General features: G+C 45.5%; 1 protein-coding gene across 1 annotated transcript in view; it reads right to left on the reverse strand.

Moving 5' to 3' along the window:
• The window catches only part of LOC124545534, a 57041-nt gene extending 41793 nt beyond the window's left edge, over positions 1-15248 (reverse strand). The window contains exon 1 of the mRNA XM_047124482.1: positions 15198-15248. Coding sequence (XP_046980438.1) covers positions 15198-15248 — 51 coding nt within the window. The remainder of the gene's footprint in view (positions 1-15197) is intronic.
• Positions 15249-17958: the final 2710 nt, after the last annotated feature.

Here is a 17958-nt window from a genome sequence, read left to right on the forward strand (position 1 = left end):
GGTGGTCGTCGAGGGGACACTGAATAGTGCACGGTACATCCAAGCCGTCATCGAACCCATCGTTCTACCATTCCTAGACCGGCAAGGAAACTTGCTGTTCCAACAGGACAGTGCACGTCCGCAAGTATCCCGTGCCACCCAACGTGCTCTAGAAGGTGTATGTCAACTACCCTGGCCAGCAAGATCTCCGGATCTGTCCCCCATTGAGCATGTTTGGGACTGGATGAAGCGTCGTCTCACGCGGTCTGCACGTCCAGCACGAACGCTGGTCCAACTGAGGCGCCAGGTGGAAATGGCATGGCAAGCCGTTCCACAGGACTACATCCAGCATCTCTACGATCGTCTCCATGGGAGAATAGCAGCCTGCATTGCTCCGAAAGGTGGATATACACTGTACTAGTGCCGACATTGTGCATGCTCTGTTGCCTGTGTCTATGTGCCTGTGGTTCTGTCAGTGTGATCATGTGATGTATCTGACCCCAGGAATGTGTCAATAAAGTTTCCCCTTCCTGGGACAATGAATTCACGGTGTTCTTATTTCAATTTCCAGGAGTGTAGATCACTTAAAACACTCACCACCATCTTACGATGATCGCTCCTCCTAATAAAACCTATTTTCTATATCTGAGTATCACATGCAAACATTATGCGAATCAAGTAATTAAATTTCTGCTACAAATAGATCGTATGATTAAATATATCTGAGAGCTTATATGCACCGATGTTTGAGAACACGAGTAAGCTCCTCCACCAAATGTTTCCACTAAACATATCTGGCGAAAAAAAAAACGCACCGATCGCGATCGCGACTCGAAGAGTTTGCCATCTGCCATCCGCTGTGCCGCACCATGCGCCATCTGCCACCAATCTCCCAGACTGGTGCTTAACTGTTGATGCAGTCGATAGCGATCGGTACGTTTTTTCGCCCGATATGTTTAGTGGAAACATTTGGTGGAGGAGGGTGCTTGCATTCACAAAAATCAGTGTACTTCGAAGCCTGCTGTACCAGATTTTCAGCGGTCAGAGAGAGTATCACCAAGGTCCCACAGTCATCAACCGATCAATTTACGTGAGGGAGAAAACTGTCCACTGCAAACAGTCGACATATTGAACCTTCTCACACAACACACACATCCACTTCTGTCGCTGCTCTTCCAGGATAAAATATCTACATCACTGTTCGGCTGTCCACAGGGTAGCACGAGGGGCACCACTGGGACTCGTCCGCACAGCTGTGGGCAAAAGCTGACTAGCCAGTAGCTGGAATCTTTTCTTTGTTCCTCCCACTCACGCGAGGCTAAGCCGCCACTCCCAGTCGGCCCTGGCCGCAGGAATTGCGAGACAAGAAGTAGTGGATTGGATGTATACTGTAGTTCACCCCCGCATAGACCACCCAGTTAAAAACACTCGTTTCACCCAACTTGTGACAGGGATGTTATTGACCATACACCTAGAATTTTTCATGCGAAATGTAGATTTCTCTCTTTTATACGAGTTATTTTCGACGACAGAAGAAATCGGGCCATACATGCGTTTTCACATCGCTAATGTATCGTTACTTGTTGTGAATATAGTGTAACAGTATGGCATAGGCTATATCTCCCCTAAGTATTCTCATCAAGTAAAATAAATCTGTTTGTCAGCATTATATCTGTTATGTCCTGTATCACAGAACTAGAACATTAAACTCATTTTTGGCTCATAAAGGAGTGCTAAGAGCATGCTCTGTCTCTGTCACAGGATGCTTTCTAACTTTCGAACTCTCTTAAAATAACCAAAAAACTTCGTCACTTATGCATTCTCGTAAGGTAGCAGCACAGAGAAGTTGTAAATATCAGGTTCATGCTACGTATCACATTATAAATTCGTTAATATAGCTGATTTTATTACGATGGTCATCTCTCCCTGTGTAGTTGAGAGATTGAAATTTCGTTAAAAGATCTCGCCGCAACGGAAAGACGCCTGATTACCCCTCCAACTCGCTAGTCACATCCGGGGTACTCCAGCCCACGCTTCCACCCACTCGGCGGCACCTCATTGATATCAAATTGACGGGCTGATTAATTCAAGCGCTTATGGGAGTCACTTTGAATGATGAGTAATGTTTTTCCAGCTGTCGGATTACACTCGCCGGGTAGCTCAAATGGGAATCCCTACAGGAAAGACAATGTTCATTTCGAGGAACACTATAGAGAACTGACATTTGAAGCTGACGGCAGAAAGATTCTACCGCCATCAACATAGATTTTTCTTAAGTCCCACGGAGATAAGATACGAGTAATTAGTGCTCATAAGGAGGCACATAGGTAGTCTTTTTCCCTCACTCTACTTGCCAGTGGAGTAGTAAAGGGGATGACTAATAGTGGTACAGTGTACCCTCCGCCACGCACCGTATGATGGCTAGCGAAGTAAGCATAGAGATGTAAATGAAAATATAGCCTACCTATTAAGATGTCACTCCATCCATTCATAGGATCACAAACCTCACAGAAGAATGTTGTCTCGTTTATCGAGAAAACAAACGATAGAACTTCCGTTGCTGATTGTTTCTCGGTAAAAAATTTCGTATTGGCTCTTTATTTTCTCATTGAAGTCACTTCGGAGACGTATGTGAGAGGTTGTAATAAGTTTTCCCACAATACTTGGTAGAAGCGGTACAGAGGTTGTGCCTCAACTCCCATTTCGTCAGACAATCGCTTACCTACCGTGTTCTCAAGAATCTTCCAAAATTCGATATACAGCATTTGAACCCACATGATTTCCACGCGTAAGAGATGTTCCCCGTCAAGTCACAGACCCCTGCTAATTCTCTCGAAATCCCATCGCGTTCCAACAGCACCGTTTCATTATTTAAAAAGCTGTCTAGTCCTCCATCTGTCACTAACTAAGCGGAGAACTGTCACAACGAGAAAAATAGCACACTAACACACAGGAGGAAATTCACAACCACACAGAGCATACGCGGAATGCACAAAGAAATTCAGAAGCAAAACAGAATTCATCAATATCGAATGACAGTCTACAAATATCCTCATGGACATGTCCTGATCTCCTTTATTGTACTCCTACTGTTACTACGTCAGAAATACGGGAGTGTAATGGTGTCAGAGACTTCGTAGAAGTGCAGTCTCTCTCTCTCTCTCTCTCTCTCTTTCTCCCTCTCAGCCCCTTCGATGTTTTTATGACATCCAACGGAGCAAAACTGCAAACTGTAAAAACTTCGCTAACGTCACAGGGTAGAGAACTCGATATTAGCGCATCCCTTTCTTCCGGTGTATCAAAAACAAATACCGTCTGCACGTTGATACCGACCATTTGTGGTGATCCTATTAAAAATGTGTTGTCATGAAAATATTAATATCCATGTTTCCGTTTCTTCCAGGTTATGTCAAAGACACTTTTTAGTGACTGGGTGTTTATCATGGAGTAATAATTTACCTTTTTCTAAACTATGTATGTCTGTTCCGTGACAGTCAGCTGTTGCCTATAGAAAGCGATCGCTTATGTCACGTGAGGACCAGGTTGCCAGTAAATGATAAACATCAGATACAGCTCGCCCAAAATATGTACCAAGCCTCCACTGTCTTCGCGCACCCACTTGCAGGAAAAGTTCTTCTTAATCAGGCCGGTATGATTATCCACAATGTCATTAAATTTTTGCCAGACGTGGCAAACGAGGAATCAAAAATCTCATTAAAAACTTTGCTTGAGTGGGATGCAAAAACCGCTGGTTAATCAGTTCGCTCAGTAAGGAGAATAAAGTATAGATACAAGTAGCCGCCAAGGGTTTATTATTTCAGATGAGTGCTAAAGAAGGAAAAGAAAATTTTATGCTTGGGTAATATTGCCGAACAGGTTGTCAGGCTACTGACAGATAACTCCACGTGCCATACCTTCTATGCTTCACATTCCCAGTATTGTAAGAGGGCTATTAGGAAAGTAAAGCACAGTGAAAATCAAAACTGTTCTATTTGCAACGCTTAGCTACACCTTCCAGCTACTTCTCTACATAGTCGCCAATCAGACTTAGACATATGTCGTAGCGTTGGACCAACATTTCAATTCCCTCTTTATAGGAGACAGCCGCCAGTGCTTTTCTACAATTTTCTACTCTGGACTGCAGCTCGTTCTCTGTGTAAAAATATTGTCTTCATAGCCAGCGGTTCATTTGAGCAGAGATGTAGCTCAGGAGTAGCCAATTAAGATCTGTATTGTGGGTGATCAAACACTTCCCATCGAAAAACCTGCAGGAGAATCTTCATTGCCCCTGCAGAGTGCAGCTGAGAATTGTCGTGTAGAACGAACCGCATGACAGTTATATTATGTGGATTGCGTAGCTTCAGGCGAAATCTTTCGCCAGGCCCTCATACTTGGCGGGAGACGCTAATTTCTAACCATTTTTACGTTCTGAGTGTGAGCTCAGAAGTGAAAAGAGCGACATAATGCGACCAATGGGCGTACTGGACACAGTGCCCAACGCATCTGTGCAAAGCTTCATCAGATTTTTACGGTATTTTCCATTTCGCGATCTATCGTTCCTTTCTTTCCGAATAACCCTCATAGTAAACAACACTGCCCGTTACGCTACATTTTTATGTCTTTATTGTTTTTTGAGATTTCGTCCTGGCAGTGATATCAACCTAGTTTTTCTTCGATTAATCCTTTGTTTACGCAACTACTTCTTTTTTTCAGTATACTACTGAGAAGTCGATACAGGTGATTCAAAACAAAAGAGCAGATTTCAGTAGTTTATTACAAAGTATGAAACATAGAAACACATTGCTCTTATCACTGGATAGAGGAAGTTTAAAAGCTCTATGTTCGCACAAACGCTATACCATACACTCTAACATCAGCACCATGCGTTGCTTGAGTATCATCGAAAATGTAGTCCATTTCATTCCACACACGAATCAATAAGTCTCTGTTTATTGAATCTACAGCTCCAAAAAATTCGACTTCTCAGCTCTTGAACAGTAGGTGCCACAGGCAGCAGAAAGACTCTGTAGGAACGCACCGCCGCAGAAAAAAATCATAGATTTGAAATCTGGTTGCACTTGAACAATAGATTAAGTTCGCGCTTATTCCAACACACAAAATTATTTCTCTTGTGGTGTATGAGCCATTTTGTCAAATACAGACAACGGCGCAGCTGTGTCAAAGCTTTGGACCTTTCTCTATCTAGTAAGATACGCGATTTGTTTCCAATCTTTTATGGTTCGTCTGTAATAAACAGTTGAGCTGATCTTTCTTTTTCAATCACCCTGTATTTGTCGATTGTACTCAAATAGTTCAAATGGCTCTGTGCACTATGGGACTTACCAGCTATGGTCATTAGTCCCCTAGAACTTAGAACTACTTAAACCTAACTAACCTAAGGACATCACACAACACCCAGTCATCACGAGGCAGAGAAAATCCCTGACCCCACCGGGAATCGAGCCCGGGAACACGGGCGCGGGATCGATTGTACTGATAGATGGTCTACATATACAGCTATATCATACTCTGCATGTCACCTAATGTGGTTTTCCGGTGGAGGGTACTTCTGGTGCCAATAACTTATCCCCCCTAGCACATTCCGCTGGTGAACGGCGCCTGAGAAGATCGGCCTCTGAATTGGCTCTAATTTGCGAGTTTCACAACATCTATGTTTGCCGAATCGATGTTCATTTTTATAGAGTAGAGTTTCGTTCACCAAAAACGTCACAGTTGTTGAGCATACAATATGTTCCATAATTCTACGACAGATTACCGTTAACGATATTGGTCTGTAATTGAGTGAAGCTCTGTCCTGTGGCTCTCCTTGAAGGCGGGAATGACCTGCGCTTTCTTCCAGTCACTGGGTACCTTTTGTTGTTCTAGCGACATACAATAAGCTGCCGCTGGAAAAGGAGCAACCTCTCAACACGACTCTCTGTCTCTAGAGTAGAAGAAGCCATGCGACCTCCAAGTGAAGGCAGCAAAGCTGGTTCAGAGAAACAGCGTCTTGCATTACTCGCCTCTGTTTTTAGCAGAATAACATATTCTGAGGTCAAACATAACGTCCTAACCGAACAAAAAACCCTTTAGCAAGGGATGCCGTGTAGAGCCCGGTAACATGGATCAAACGCAACCAATCTGTTCTCTTCGTATACGGTATGGTCAAGTGCGACCGATTGACATGTTCACGTAGATCTGGTGTTTGTAAATTTTCGAAAAGCTTATTATTCAGTAACACACAGACGAATCACAGACTGAAGCCACTCGTACGGGATATCTGTTGATTTGCGCCATTATTGAGAACTTGTGGATAGGCAGGAGGTACCACTTATCGTGAATTGAGAGACGTTCGCAGTCAATGAACAATTTCACACTGAGCGACCAATGGGGACGGAGCGTTTTAGAAACATCCGGCCTGGGGCGCCTGGGCAAGTAGGACGACAGAAGCAGCTTTCAGCGGCGCCGCGTCACGGCACAGTTCCGCTGCGGCAGGGGGTGGGTGGTGGGAGGTAGTGGGAGGGTCCCACACGCTATGTGACGGCGGCCGGCCCAGCACGCCACGCGTCACGGTCTGCCAGGCGGCCGTTATTATACTCGAGTCATTTTATATTTTTTAAAAAAAGATTCAATCTTTGTTACACACACTCACACACACACACACACACACACACACACACACATATATATATATATATATATATATATATATATATATATATATATATATATATATACTACTGGCCATTAAAATTGCTACACCACGAGCATGACGTGCTAGAAATTTAACCGACAGGAAGAAGATGCTGTGATAATCAAATGATTAGCTTATCAGAGCATTCACACAAGGTTGGCGCCGGTGGCGACACCTACAACGTGCTGACATGAGGAAAGTTTCCAACCGATAGCAGTTGACCGGCGTTGCCTGGTGAAACGGTGTTGTGATGCCTCGTGTAAGGAGGAGGAATGCTTACCATCACAGGTACATGTATTCCGACTTCGATAAAAGTCGGACTGTAGCCTATCGCGATTGCGGATTATCGTATTGCGTCGGTCGAGATCCAATGACTGTTAGCAGAGTATGGAATCGGTGGGTTCAGAAGGGTAATACAGAACGCCGTGCTGGACCCCGACGGCCTCGTATCACTAGCAGTCGAGATGAAAAGCATCTTATCCGCATGGCTGTAACGGATCGTGCAGCCACGTCTCGATCCCTGAATCAACAGATGGGGACGTTTGCAAGACAACAACCATCTGCACGAACAGTTCGACGACGTTTGCAGCAGCATGGACTATCAGCTCGGAGACCATGGCTGCGGTTACCCTTGACACTGCATCACAGACAGGAGCGCCTGCGATGGTGTACCCGACGATGAACCTGGGTGCACGAATCGCAAAACGTCATTGTTTTGGATGATTCCAGGTTCTGTTTACAGCATCATGATAGTCGCATCCGTGTTTGGCGACATCGCAGATAACACACATTGGAAGCGTGTATTCGTCATCGCCATACTGGCGTATCACCCGGCGTGACGATATGGGGTGCCATTAGTTACACGTCTCGGCCTCTTCGCATTGACGGCACTTTGAACAGCGGACATTTCAGATGTGTTACGACCCGTGGCTCTACCCGTCATTCGATCCCTGCGAAACCCTACATTTCAGCAGGATAATGCACGACCGCATGTTGCAGGTCCTCTACGGGCCTTTCTCAATACAGAAAATGTTCGACTGCTGCCCTGACCACCACAGTCTCCCGATCTTTCACCAATAGGAAACGTCTGGTCAATGGTGGCCGAGCAAATGGCTCGACACAATTCGCCAGTCACTATTGTTTATGAACTGTGGTATCGTGTTGAAGCTGCATGGGAAGCTGTACCTGTACACGCCATACAAGCTCTGTTTGACTCAATGCCCAGGCGTATCAAGGCCGTTTTACAGCCACAGGTGGTTGTTCTGCGTACTGATTTCTCAGGATCTATGCACTCAAATTGCGTGAAAATGTAATCATATGTCAGTTCTAGTATAATATATCTGTTCAACGAATACCCGTTTATCATCTGCATTTCTTCTTGGTGTAGCAATTTTAATGGCCAGTAGTGTGTCATCCGTCTTCCCTTATCAGTCTCGTCCTTATCTTCATGTTCGCCATCTTCTTCTCCTCAACCAGCAACATTTCAGAGCCATCATCGTCATTGCTTCAGTCTCTTTCCGATTTATTGATGCAAGATGTAATGTTGAGGAACATAGTCCCTTGCCCTCTTCTCAGTTTTGCAAACCAGCAAAACAAAAACACCCTGCCGCTAGAGAGCACCGAATTTTATTATGTATAACGGCGGTGTGTAGTGTAAGTATGCTGCTGCAAGAGAAACAGCGTTCTGTAATCGAGTTTATGATCGCACAAAATGTGCCTCCAATTTAAATTCGTCAACAATTTCTTCTGCATTTTGAGAGTGAGGATAATGGGTTCCTTCAGAACATTGTGACAGATGATGAAAGTTGTTTTCACCATTTTGGCCTCGAAAACAAGAGATCATCAGTGGAGTTCCGCCGCGAAGGATCACCGACGCCAAGAAAATCCAAGACCACGCCCACTGATGGCAAAGTCATGCTCACGGTGTTGTGGGATGTTCGACGAGTGGTCAATGGAATTCGTCACTAAAGGAAAAAACATAAGCTCTGAAAGATATTGCGGGACCCTCATGAAACTGAAAGCACGGATTTGAAGAGTTGGACCACACACGGTACTCCTCTCCTTCAGCATGACAATGCTAGGCCACACACGGGTGCTGCGTCTCCTGCAACTCTCCGGCGTCTTGGGTTCAGTTCCGTCGATCATCCCCCATACAGTCCCGACTTGACACCATCCGATTGTCATCTGTTTCCAGAACACAAGGAACACCTTCGAGGATTTAACATTGATAGAGTGGTGCAGGCAGAGGTGGGGTAGCCGCTCCATAGACAAAGTGAAATATTCTACAGAGACCGTATCAACAAACCGACCTCTCGCTGGGAGAAATGTGTTCGTCACCAGTGCCACTATAGTGAGAAATAAATTTATAAATATGAAGTATAATGGTGTAGATTGTTAATAAAGATTGTTTTATTTAAAAAGCTTTAAGAGTTTTCACACAAAAAATCCGTAGGCATTACTTTTCAGCACGTCCTCGTAATATGTGAAATAACTAAAATACTGTACATCCATTTTAGCCGCTCTCAGACTTTAAGGGATCGTCAAACAGATACACAGACAACTTGTTAATTACATTTGAGATCACTCGCGTTTGTTCAGGGAGTGAACTGGACACACTGAGTATGCGAAGTCTTCATCGTGTTCGCCAGGCACTGATAATGTCCAGCCGAAAACCAGCTTCACTCGCAATTCGAGAATGTTGCGCACGCCGTCACGTCACATTACCTGAAGATATGATTGGATATTTGTACAGGTTTTTCAGAGAATACTTCATTATACAGGCTGTTACGCAATTCACGTTACACACTTCTAGATGTAGTAGAGGGAAATCAAGTTTTACCTGGGGACCCATGTCCTGCAACGTCATCCAACGACGCTACAGGGCATCAAAGTTATAGGCGCTGGCACCTGTACATGTATGTATACACAGAGCGATACCGTGGTGATGCTGCAACTTTTCTAGGGCGACAGAGAGGGATAAATGTATTAGTTTGAGGTAACGGTCCTTGGTTCAGAAACGAGCAAGCCGAAAGTTACAAGCGAGTATCATTCTGAGGCCTCTGACAGTGGAATACATGCACCGGTGCTGTTGTTGCTAAGACTGTGGGGTAAGCAAATCTCAGTGGTGGCTGTAGGGACCAAGACAAGAAGATAGTCTTGTACATATGGGCTCTAAAATGCATACCTGAAGAGCTCTTCGTTAATGTGAAATACATCTCCTCTATTGAACAAGTTCTCATGGCTCATAAGGTAGGCATTTTAAAGCTCAAGTTTTACACTTTTTCTTGTTTCTGTCCGTACTACCACCTTTCAAAGTTGCCTACCCGGCAGTCTTAACAACAACAGTACAGGTACATGTATTCCACTGTCAGGGGTATCAGCACGGTTTCCGCTTGCAACTTCAGAGTCGTTCGTTCCCAGTACAAGCACCTTTACCTCAAATTGATACATTTATCCTTCTCCATCATCCTAGAGCGTTCTGACATCAACACAGAATCACACTGTATATATGTACATTTACAGGCGCTGGCGACAACAACTTTGACGTTCTGCAGCGTCGCTGGATTACGTTTCCGTACATGGGTTCCTATGTAAAACTTGATCTACTAAGTTCCCTATAGAACACCTAGAACTGTGTAACGTGAATTTTCACACGCCCTGTAGGTAACTACATCATCTGCAAAAAGTCTGCAGTTATTATTTTAATAATGTGAGCCAGATCTGTCATATACAACATTTACAGCAAGGGTCCCAGGATTCTACCTTTGGGCATCCCTGAAGCTGCTTCTACAGCTATCATTTACTTTCCATCTAAGGTTCAGTCCTCCATAGCAAGAAATTATCAACAAAAATTTCGCTTTATCCCCCATATCATTGCACTTTCGTTATCAGAATCAGTGTGGTATGGAGTAAAACGCTTGTTTGAAGTCAAGAAATAGTTTATACATCTCACTGCCTTCATCCTGACTGTAAAACGGAGCTCGCTCACTTCGTTCACGACACCCACAACTCATTTAATAACTTTCTCATAATGCGGCGCCACAGTGATAATGCATTTCTTTGAAGTTTGTACCGCCATTACACTGTTTATTTACAGTGTTACATTTACACTTACACAATCATGATTCCAGCTTCAAAGTGCCACTATCAAGTGTTTTAAGTGTTATAAATTGCCTAGGATGGCATACTGTCGTATTAATAGTGTATTTTAATACGACAGTATCCGATCCTAGGCCACACTTTGAAGCCGGAATCATGATTGTGTAAGTGTAAATGTAACACTGTAAATAAACAACAGTCTAATGGCGATACTAACTTTAAAGACCCACAGCTCAGTACAATAGATAGGCTCCGTTTTCCTTGTTTTCCAGTAAGCGTTCGCTACAGTTCTGCATTGTCACCTAGTCAATAAATTACTAGCGTAGACAATATCAGACCATTTTTTTATCTGGATCAGAAAGTCCCTAGCAAGCGGGACACAGCATGCCATTCTTAACAGACCCTTACGCCTTCAGACGTAAAAGTAAATTCGGGTGTACTCCAAAGGAGTGTCATAGCACTACTTTTCAATACTTACAGTGTGTCACAGTATAAGTGAAAATAGTCTTGTATGTGGTATCTTGATGTTTAGACACATAAGTGTTTACACTGGACTCGCATTCGGGAGGACGACGGTTCAATCCCGCGTCCGGCCATCCTGATTTAGGTTTTTCGTGATTTCCCTAAATCGCTACAGGTAAATGCCGGGATGGTTCCTCTGAAAGGGCACGGCCGACTTCCTTCCCAATCCTTCCCTAATCCGATGTGACCGATGACCACGCTGTCTGGTCTCCTTCCCCAAAACCAACCAACCACATAAGTGTTTTGCTCGATTTTCTCTGCATCAAACAGTCTTCCAAGAGACGCATCAATTAATTTATCATCCGATGTTTTCTGCGTGGTCATAACTGCACCACTAAGTGGACTACACCTGTCAGTGTAGGCTACCAGTTTTGCGACCATGCATCCACATTTCAACATCTGACCTGCTGTCCAGGGGAAAATAAGCGCTAATGGCTTGCTGTTGCCACATGCACTTGGAGGTACCAAACAACCCAAAAACATAAAGTTGCATATAGCTCTACTTATTAGTCTAGAGATGAAATGAATGTCGATGTAATATTATTCAGTACACTGATCACAGTCACCGTTAAAAATATCGCCACTCACTGCCGTTGCACCCTGTATATGAGTGACATAATGGATAACATTGGAGGTTCAATGAGGCTTTTTAGAGATTAGGCTGCTGTTTACCGGGACTCACCAAGCTAGAAAACTGTACTGAAATGCAGGAAGGCCTGCAAACGATAGGAGCTCGGTACATGGATTGGTAGTTGACTCTCAGCACAAAAAAATTTGAACTATTGAGCATTTAAAGGCAGAGAGAGCCATAATTGTTACATTACACGATTGCCGAAAATGCCTCGAAGCACTCATGTGGATTAAATATCAGTGAATATGTGCACGGTGGAAAAACCACATAAAACTAATTGCAGCTAAGGCAGATCCCAGACGGAGATCGATTAGGAGAATCGCCAGGAAGTGTAGCCCATCTACGAAGGAGGTAGGTTACGAATGCCTCGTCTGACCAAGCCTATGTGGGATGCATACTTGATTGGATTGGTACAAGAAAGGGGAGAACTTCCAAAGAAAAGCAACGCATTCGTGATAGGTTAATAAGCGCGAAAGGGCCAACTCCAGAGGCCGACGCTACAATAGAGGGACTGAGCATCTTGCTTTCGTTTACTGTTAAAGTCCCGAGAACATACGTTCCTAAAAGAATCAACTGCTATATCACTTCCTCCTACGTTTATCTAAGAAAAACAACAAAATTTGAGGTTTACGAGTCTACAAGGAGGTCTGCTAACAATCATTCTTTCCACATACCACTCGAGGGACCGAAATAGGGAAGGGGGTAACTGACAGTGGTACGCAAAGTACCCTCCGCCACACACCGCAAGGTAGCAACCAGAGTACAGATGTAGTTGTAGACGTAGATGTAGATCCAAGGCTTTAATCTGAGAAAAGCACCAGTTGGGTTTTACGTGAACAATGTTTTCGTAACACATTTTAGCTGTTATCTGGTTTGAAGCATGTAACTCTGATTAGATTCATTTTACGTTCTAAGATTCCATGCACAATTTCATCCATATGTGCTGACTGCACCACGTCGCACCACGAAAATAGCACACTACGCTCACACTATGTGCAGTCAAAGTGAGTGAACCAAACTTATTCCACCCAATTATTATAGATGTACAGTACACTACACATGTAATACAAAATTCTTTTTCCACTACACACCCCGTTTCATCTGTCAAATCTGCCTGGGAACTAGTGGTTGAATTCACTGAGTCCGAGTGTGGCACAGGCCCTCACGAAGCTATGAAGCCAAGTTGTCAACAAGGCACTGTGCAAGCTGGTGGTGTGGGCTCTGTTTATATGATCACTAACAGGAAATGGTTACGTTCGGCAACTTGGAGGCGTTCACGGGCTTCCGTGTTCCCAGACATTAATTGAATTTTTGTGGGTGACAGTGCGCCACGTGACGGGGCACAGCTGTTCGCCACTGGTTTGAAGAACGTTGTGGAGAATTCGAGAGAGTTACTTCGCCACCCAGACCGCTCGACTTGAATGCCACACAAGTCTTGCGGGACACAATCGAGAGGTCAGTTGGTGCACAAAATACTACACTGGCAACACTTTCGCAATTATGGACAGCTATAGAGGCAGCATAGCTGAGCATTTCTGCAGGGATCTTCCAACTAGTTTTTGAGTCCATGCCACGTTGAACGAGCAAAAGGATGTCTGGCACGATATTAGATGGTATGGATGACTTTCGTCTCCGCAGTCGAAGAATGTTTTTCGACCTCCTGTAGAAAGCTAATGTCCACAAGCGACTTATTTCTCTTCAAACTAAACGAATACAGAGCTGTGTTCGAGGACTCGGCGCACTTCACATCGCTTGGCAACGCGGGTGCCGAGCCGCCGCCAACTGGTTGGCAACTCGTGGCAAGCGAGTCACTAGGCAGTCACCCTGCGGTTGCGCAGTCTGCGACGCCCTCTTTTATTACACAGGAAGTGATTCGCTGCCAACCCGTTACCAACTCACGTCGGCGCCGAGTTGCTTTTGAATCGTCCCGTGTCCGGAGGGCCTTACTGTTATCAGAGAGGGCGCTCCACGATATTAACGCTTTCGCCGCTGCGGACGAGCTCTTTGCATTCCCTGCAGAAGCGGCTTTTCAAAACTGTGGAAACTCGGCAAATGCACGTGCCTGTGCTAAGAGTCTGCGTTCCGGCATTTATGAAATATTTATCATCCGGTATTTTGAAAACTATTACCTGATTTTGCCAAACTTACAGTTTCTTTTCGTTATGTGCCGCAGTTACAGTGTTGCATCAAATTAAGTAAAACATGGCGCAAAATTTGCAGAGGTAAAAGCGCATTGCGTAAATTTTGTGTACGGTCAATGTTAGCCCATTCACTGCAGTGGATGAAACATAGATATGATATCGAGACTTGATTTAAAACCGAGAGCAGAACGATATCTCATTTCGTTCTCGAATTATTGAGTAATATATCAGAAGGACGTCCTCAGCATCGAACGGATGAAAGCAATGTCACATTTACAAAATTGTTAAGGCTTTCGTGGCCACTTGTTGACAAACTGCCTATTGGCTTCTGTATCGGGTTCTTCGGCCGACGTTCATCTAATGATTTTACTGACGTTTCGCCAGCACGAGTGGCTGGCATTGTCAAAGCTTCACCCTCCATTGCCGGCAATGGATTCTTCGGCCGACATTCATCTAATGATTTTACTGACATTTCGCAAGCACGAGTGGCTGGGATTGTCAGAGCTTCACCCCCCGTTGCCGGCAATGGATTCTTCGGCCGACATTCATCTAATGATTTTACTGACATTTCGCCAGCACGAGTGGCTGGCATTGTCAAAGCTTCACCCTCCATTGCTGGCAATGGATTCTTCGGCCGACGTTCATCTAATGATTTTACTGACGTTTCGCCAACACAATTGGCTGGCATTGTCAAAGCTTCACCCACCATTGCCGGTATTGGATTCTTCGGCCAACGTTCATCTAATGATTTTACTGACGTTTCACCAGCACGAGTGGCTGGCGTTGTCAGAGCTTCACCCTCCATTGCCGGCAATGGAAGGTGAAGCTTTGACAAATGGCACACGTAACAGAGGCGCGTTCCGAGCATAGAGCTGTCTTTGAGTTTGTTTTGCCGGCAATGGAGGGTGAAGGACAATGCCAGCCACTCGTGCTGGCAGAATGTCAGTAAAATCATTAGACGGACGTCGGCTGAAGAACCCGATACAGAAGCCAATAGCCAGTTTGTCAATGTCACATTTGTACGTTAAAATTTTGTGGTGCGCGCTCAAAGGCCTCAGCGGAGATACGCTGTGCTTAAACGCGGCACGGAAACGCGCCCTGTGCGGTGGCTGCTGCTGGTGCGCCCGCCTACCTGCGTACGCGCGTCTGCACGTCGCCTGGCGCAGCGATCGCGGGCGGCCATGTCTGCCTTGCTGCACGTCGCGCGTCGCGGGCCGCTTCTTATAGCAGCCGTGGCGCGGCGCTGCGCGGCAGAGCGTAGCCCGTCCCGGCCTAGCCCGCTAATGACAACGCGGGACGGCGGTCGACTGGGGAAAGCAGGGTGGCGCGGCCTAAGCGTTACCACCACCACCTCAATGGAACGCGGTACCTCAGCTATTCTGCATGGCATCCGTACAACCTATAAAAATGGATGTACATATCTATGTATGCATGTATCTGCAAGGGGTATTCAATAAGTAATGCAACACATTTTTCTCTTGTCTATTTTCGATTCAGAAAATGCAGAATTTGTTGTGAGACATCGTGGAATATTCCCACTTCAGCCCCTGTAGTTTCGTGAACTTTCTATAAGCAGCGGCGCTATACGTTCCCTTTGAAATGGCACAAGTAACAGAGGTGAGTTCCGAGCACAGAGCTGTCTTTGGGTTTATTTTTGCGGAAAACCAGATCATCTCAGCTACTTGTAGGCGTCTGCAGTATGTCTACAGACACCTGGCAGTGAACAAAAGCACGCTAAGTCATCGGGCAAAGCATTTGTCACCGTCGCAACAAGGTCGCGCAAACCTGTCCGATCTCCCACGTACCGGCCAGTCGCACACAACTGTGACTCCTGAGATGTTGGAACGTGCAGACATTTTCAATCGAGGTGTAACGGCAGCACCGTTTAGGATAGGCAAGGTTAATTTTGTGCAATATTCTGAGCACAAGTTACAGTCAGGTGCGGGCCAGATTCCAGTGAGTTACACATACCAACTGTGTAGAATAGAGGTCACAGGACTGTCAAACTTCTGGAAGAGTATACGTAGCAGTTTTGCGCGTCACGAATCTCAGGCAGAAAGGGCCCACTGGCCAACCTAGCATGTTACGAGTACGTGACGCGAAGCGGCGCGTATGGCAAAACAGAGGCGCGCATCCGCGTATAAATAGGTACGGCTTTCTAATGAGGTTCATGCAAGTGTAGCAGCTCTCCTGGATGGCGGGGCGTGTCACACCACCAGATACACACAGCAGCAGATGGGGCGCCAGCGTTCCACTCCACGGCAGGTCACTGCTTCTACCCTCTGAGGCCGATGCGGGGTCCGTAGCCAGCCAGCCAGCGCAGATTCGGACGCCGGATTGAGGGCACTTGTTGTCGCCGCGATCTCAGCCACGCTGGCGAGAAGCACGCAGCTGGCCGCCTGTGGCTCACACTGAGCAGCGCTGAGTCTCCAGGGATGGAGACCGCTGAGTCGACAGCCGGCATCCTGATGACGCCGCAACTCCATTGGCTTACAAGGCTGACACACAGTGCGTGCACGGGTTGCTGAGGCAGCCATTCTGCGCCGAGCTGTTTCACAGACAGCGAAGTGGTGTCCTCAGCATTGCGGGACCAGGTCACGCAGACCGAGGGGAACATGGCACTGTAGTTGGAAACAATAAATCACTTGGAGAGCTCGGACGAGTCTTGATATGGTGCCTTCTTCCTCTTCCCACTGCATTTGGTCATCCTGATACATTCAGTGGCAGAAGTTTCCATTGCATTTGGTATCAGACTAGTGGACATTGGCTGTCGAGTACGGCATTCGAGCCTGCCCCCCCGCATTACATCCACAAGATGTGGTGAGTTTTGACCAGTTTTCTTTTGGGTGTTGCGCATTATCTTGCCTTTTTGTGTTTAAGAGTATGCCTCATGCCAGGCCATTTTAGATGATTCGTGTAGGCATATTATTATTTTTTGTTTCAGAGTCAATGTTAGTGTATTTGCCGGCCGCGGTGGTCTAGCGGTTCTAAGCGCTCAGTCCGGAACCGCACGACTGCTACAGTCGCAGGTTCGAATCCTGCCTCGGTCATGGATGTGTGTGATGTCCTTAGGTTAGTCAGGTTTGAGTAGTTCTAAGTTCTAGGGGACTGATGACCACAGATGATAAGTCCCATAGTGCTCAGAGCCATTTGAACCATTTGTGAGTGTATTTGGGGCAATAAGATTTATTATTTTTTGTGGCATTTCATTACTTTTGTATTGGTTTGAGTATAATGTTACCAAGTATGATGAAACTGAGGTGTAGGGAGTCGGGTTTTTCTTGTGTTAAATGGTTTGTTTCGGGACTAACTGGGAATGAAAGCAACACAGTGGCAGAGTCAGGGACAAGAGGTGTGTCGGAATTAGAAGTGATACGGATTTTGTTGGTAAAAGTAGCACAACTGACAGCAGACAATACACAGTTGAGAAATGAATTAACATCTAGAAGTGAGCAGGAAACCGCATCATCTGATCAGTCGTTGTTGCTAGGGTGCAGGAGATTGATCCAGCTGCTGCGAGTTTGATTATTCCGTTTTCTGGCAAGGCATCTGAGGATGTGCGTTCGTTTATGGAGGACTAGGAGACTTCAGTGGTGATGAATGGTTGGTCTGATGATCAGTTGTTACATATAGGCAAGATTAGATTAACGGGTGAGCGCAAACATATGTAAAGTGTTCCGAGGCCTTAAGGAAGGCAGGACAATTTAAGCAGTTAAAGGAAGGGCTTTTACAAAGGTACAAAAAACTGAATAGCGCTCGGTACTTAAGAGAGAGGTTAAGTACAATGTCAAAGAGACAGGGGGAGACGATGGAGAAATTTGCGGACAGGATAAGGGAAATTAATGAGTATACTTACGAGTTGGGTCAGAGCGATGAAGCGAATAGTGTTCTGT

Source organism: Schistocerca americana, chromosome 8, assembly GCF_021461395.2.
Source record: "Schistocerca americana isolate TAMUIC-IGC-003095 chromosome 8, iqSchAmer2.1, whole genome shotgun sequence".
In the NCBI taxonomy this organism is placed as follows: Eukaryota; Metazoa; Arthropoda; class Insecta; order Orthoptera; family Acrididae; genus Schistocerca; species Schistocerca americana.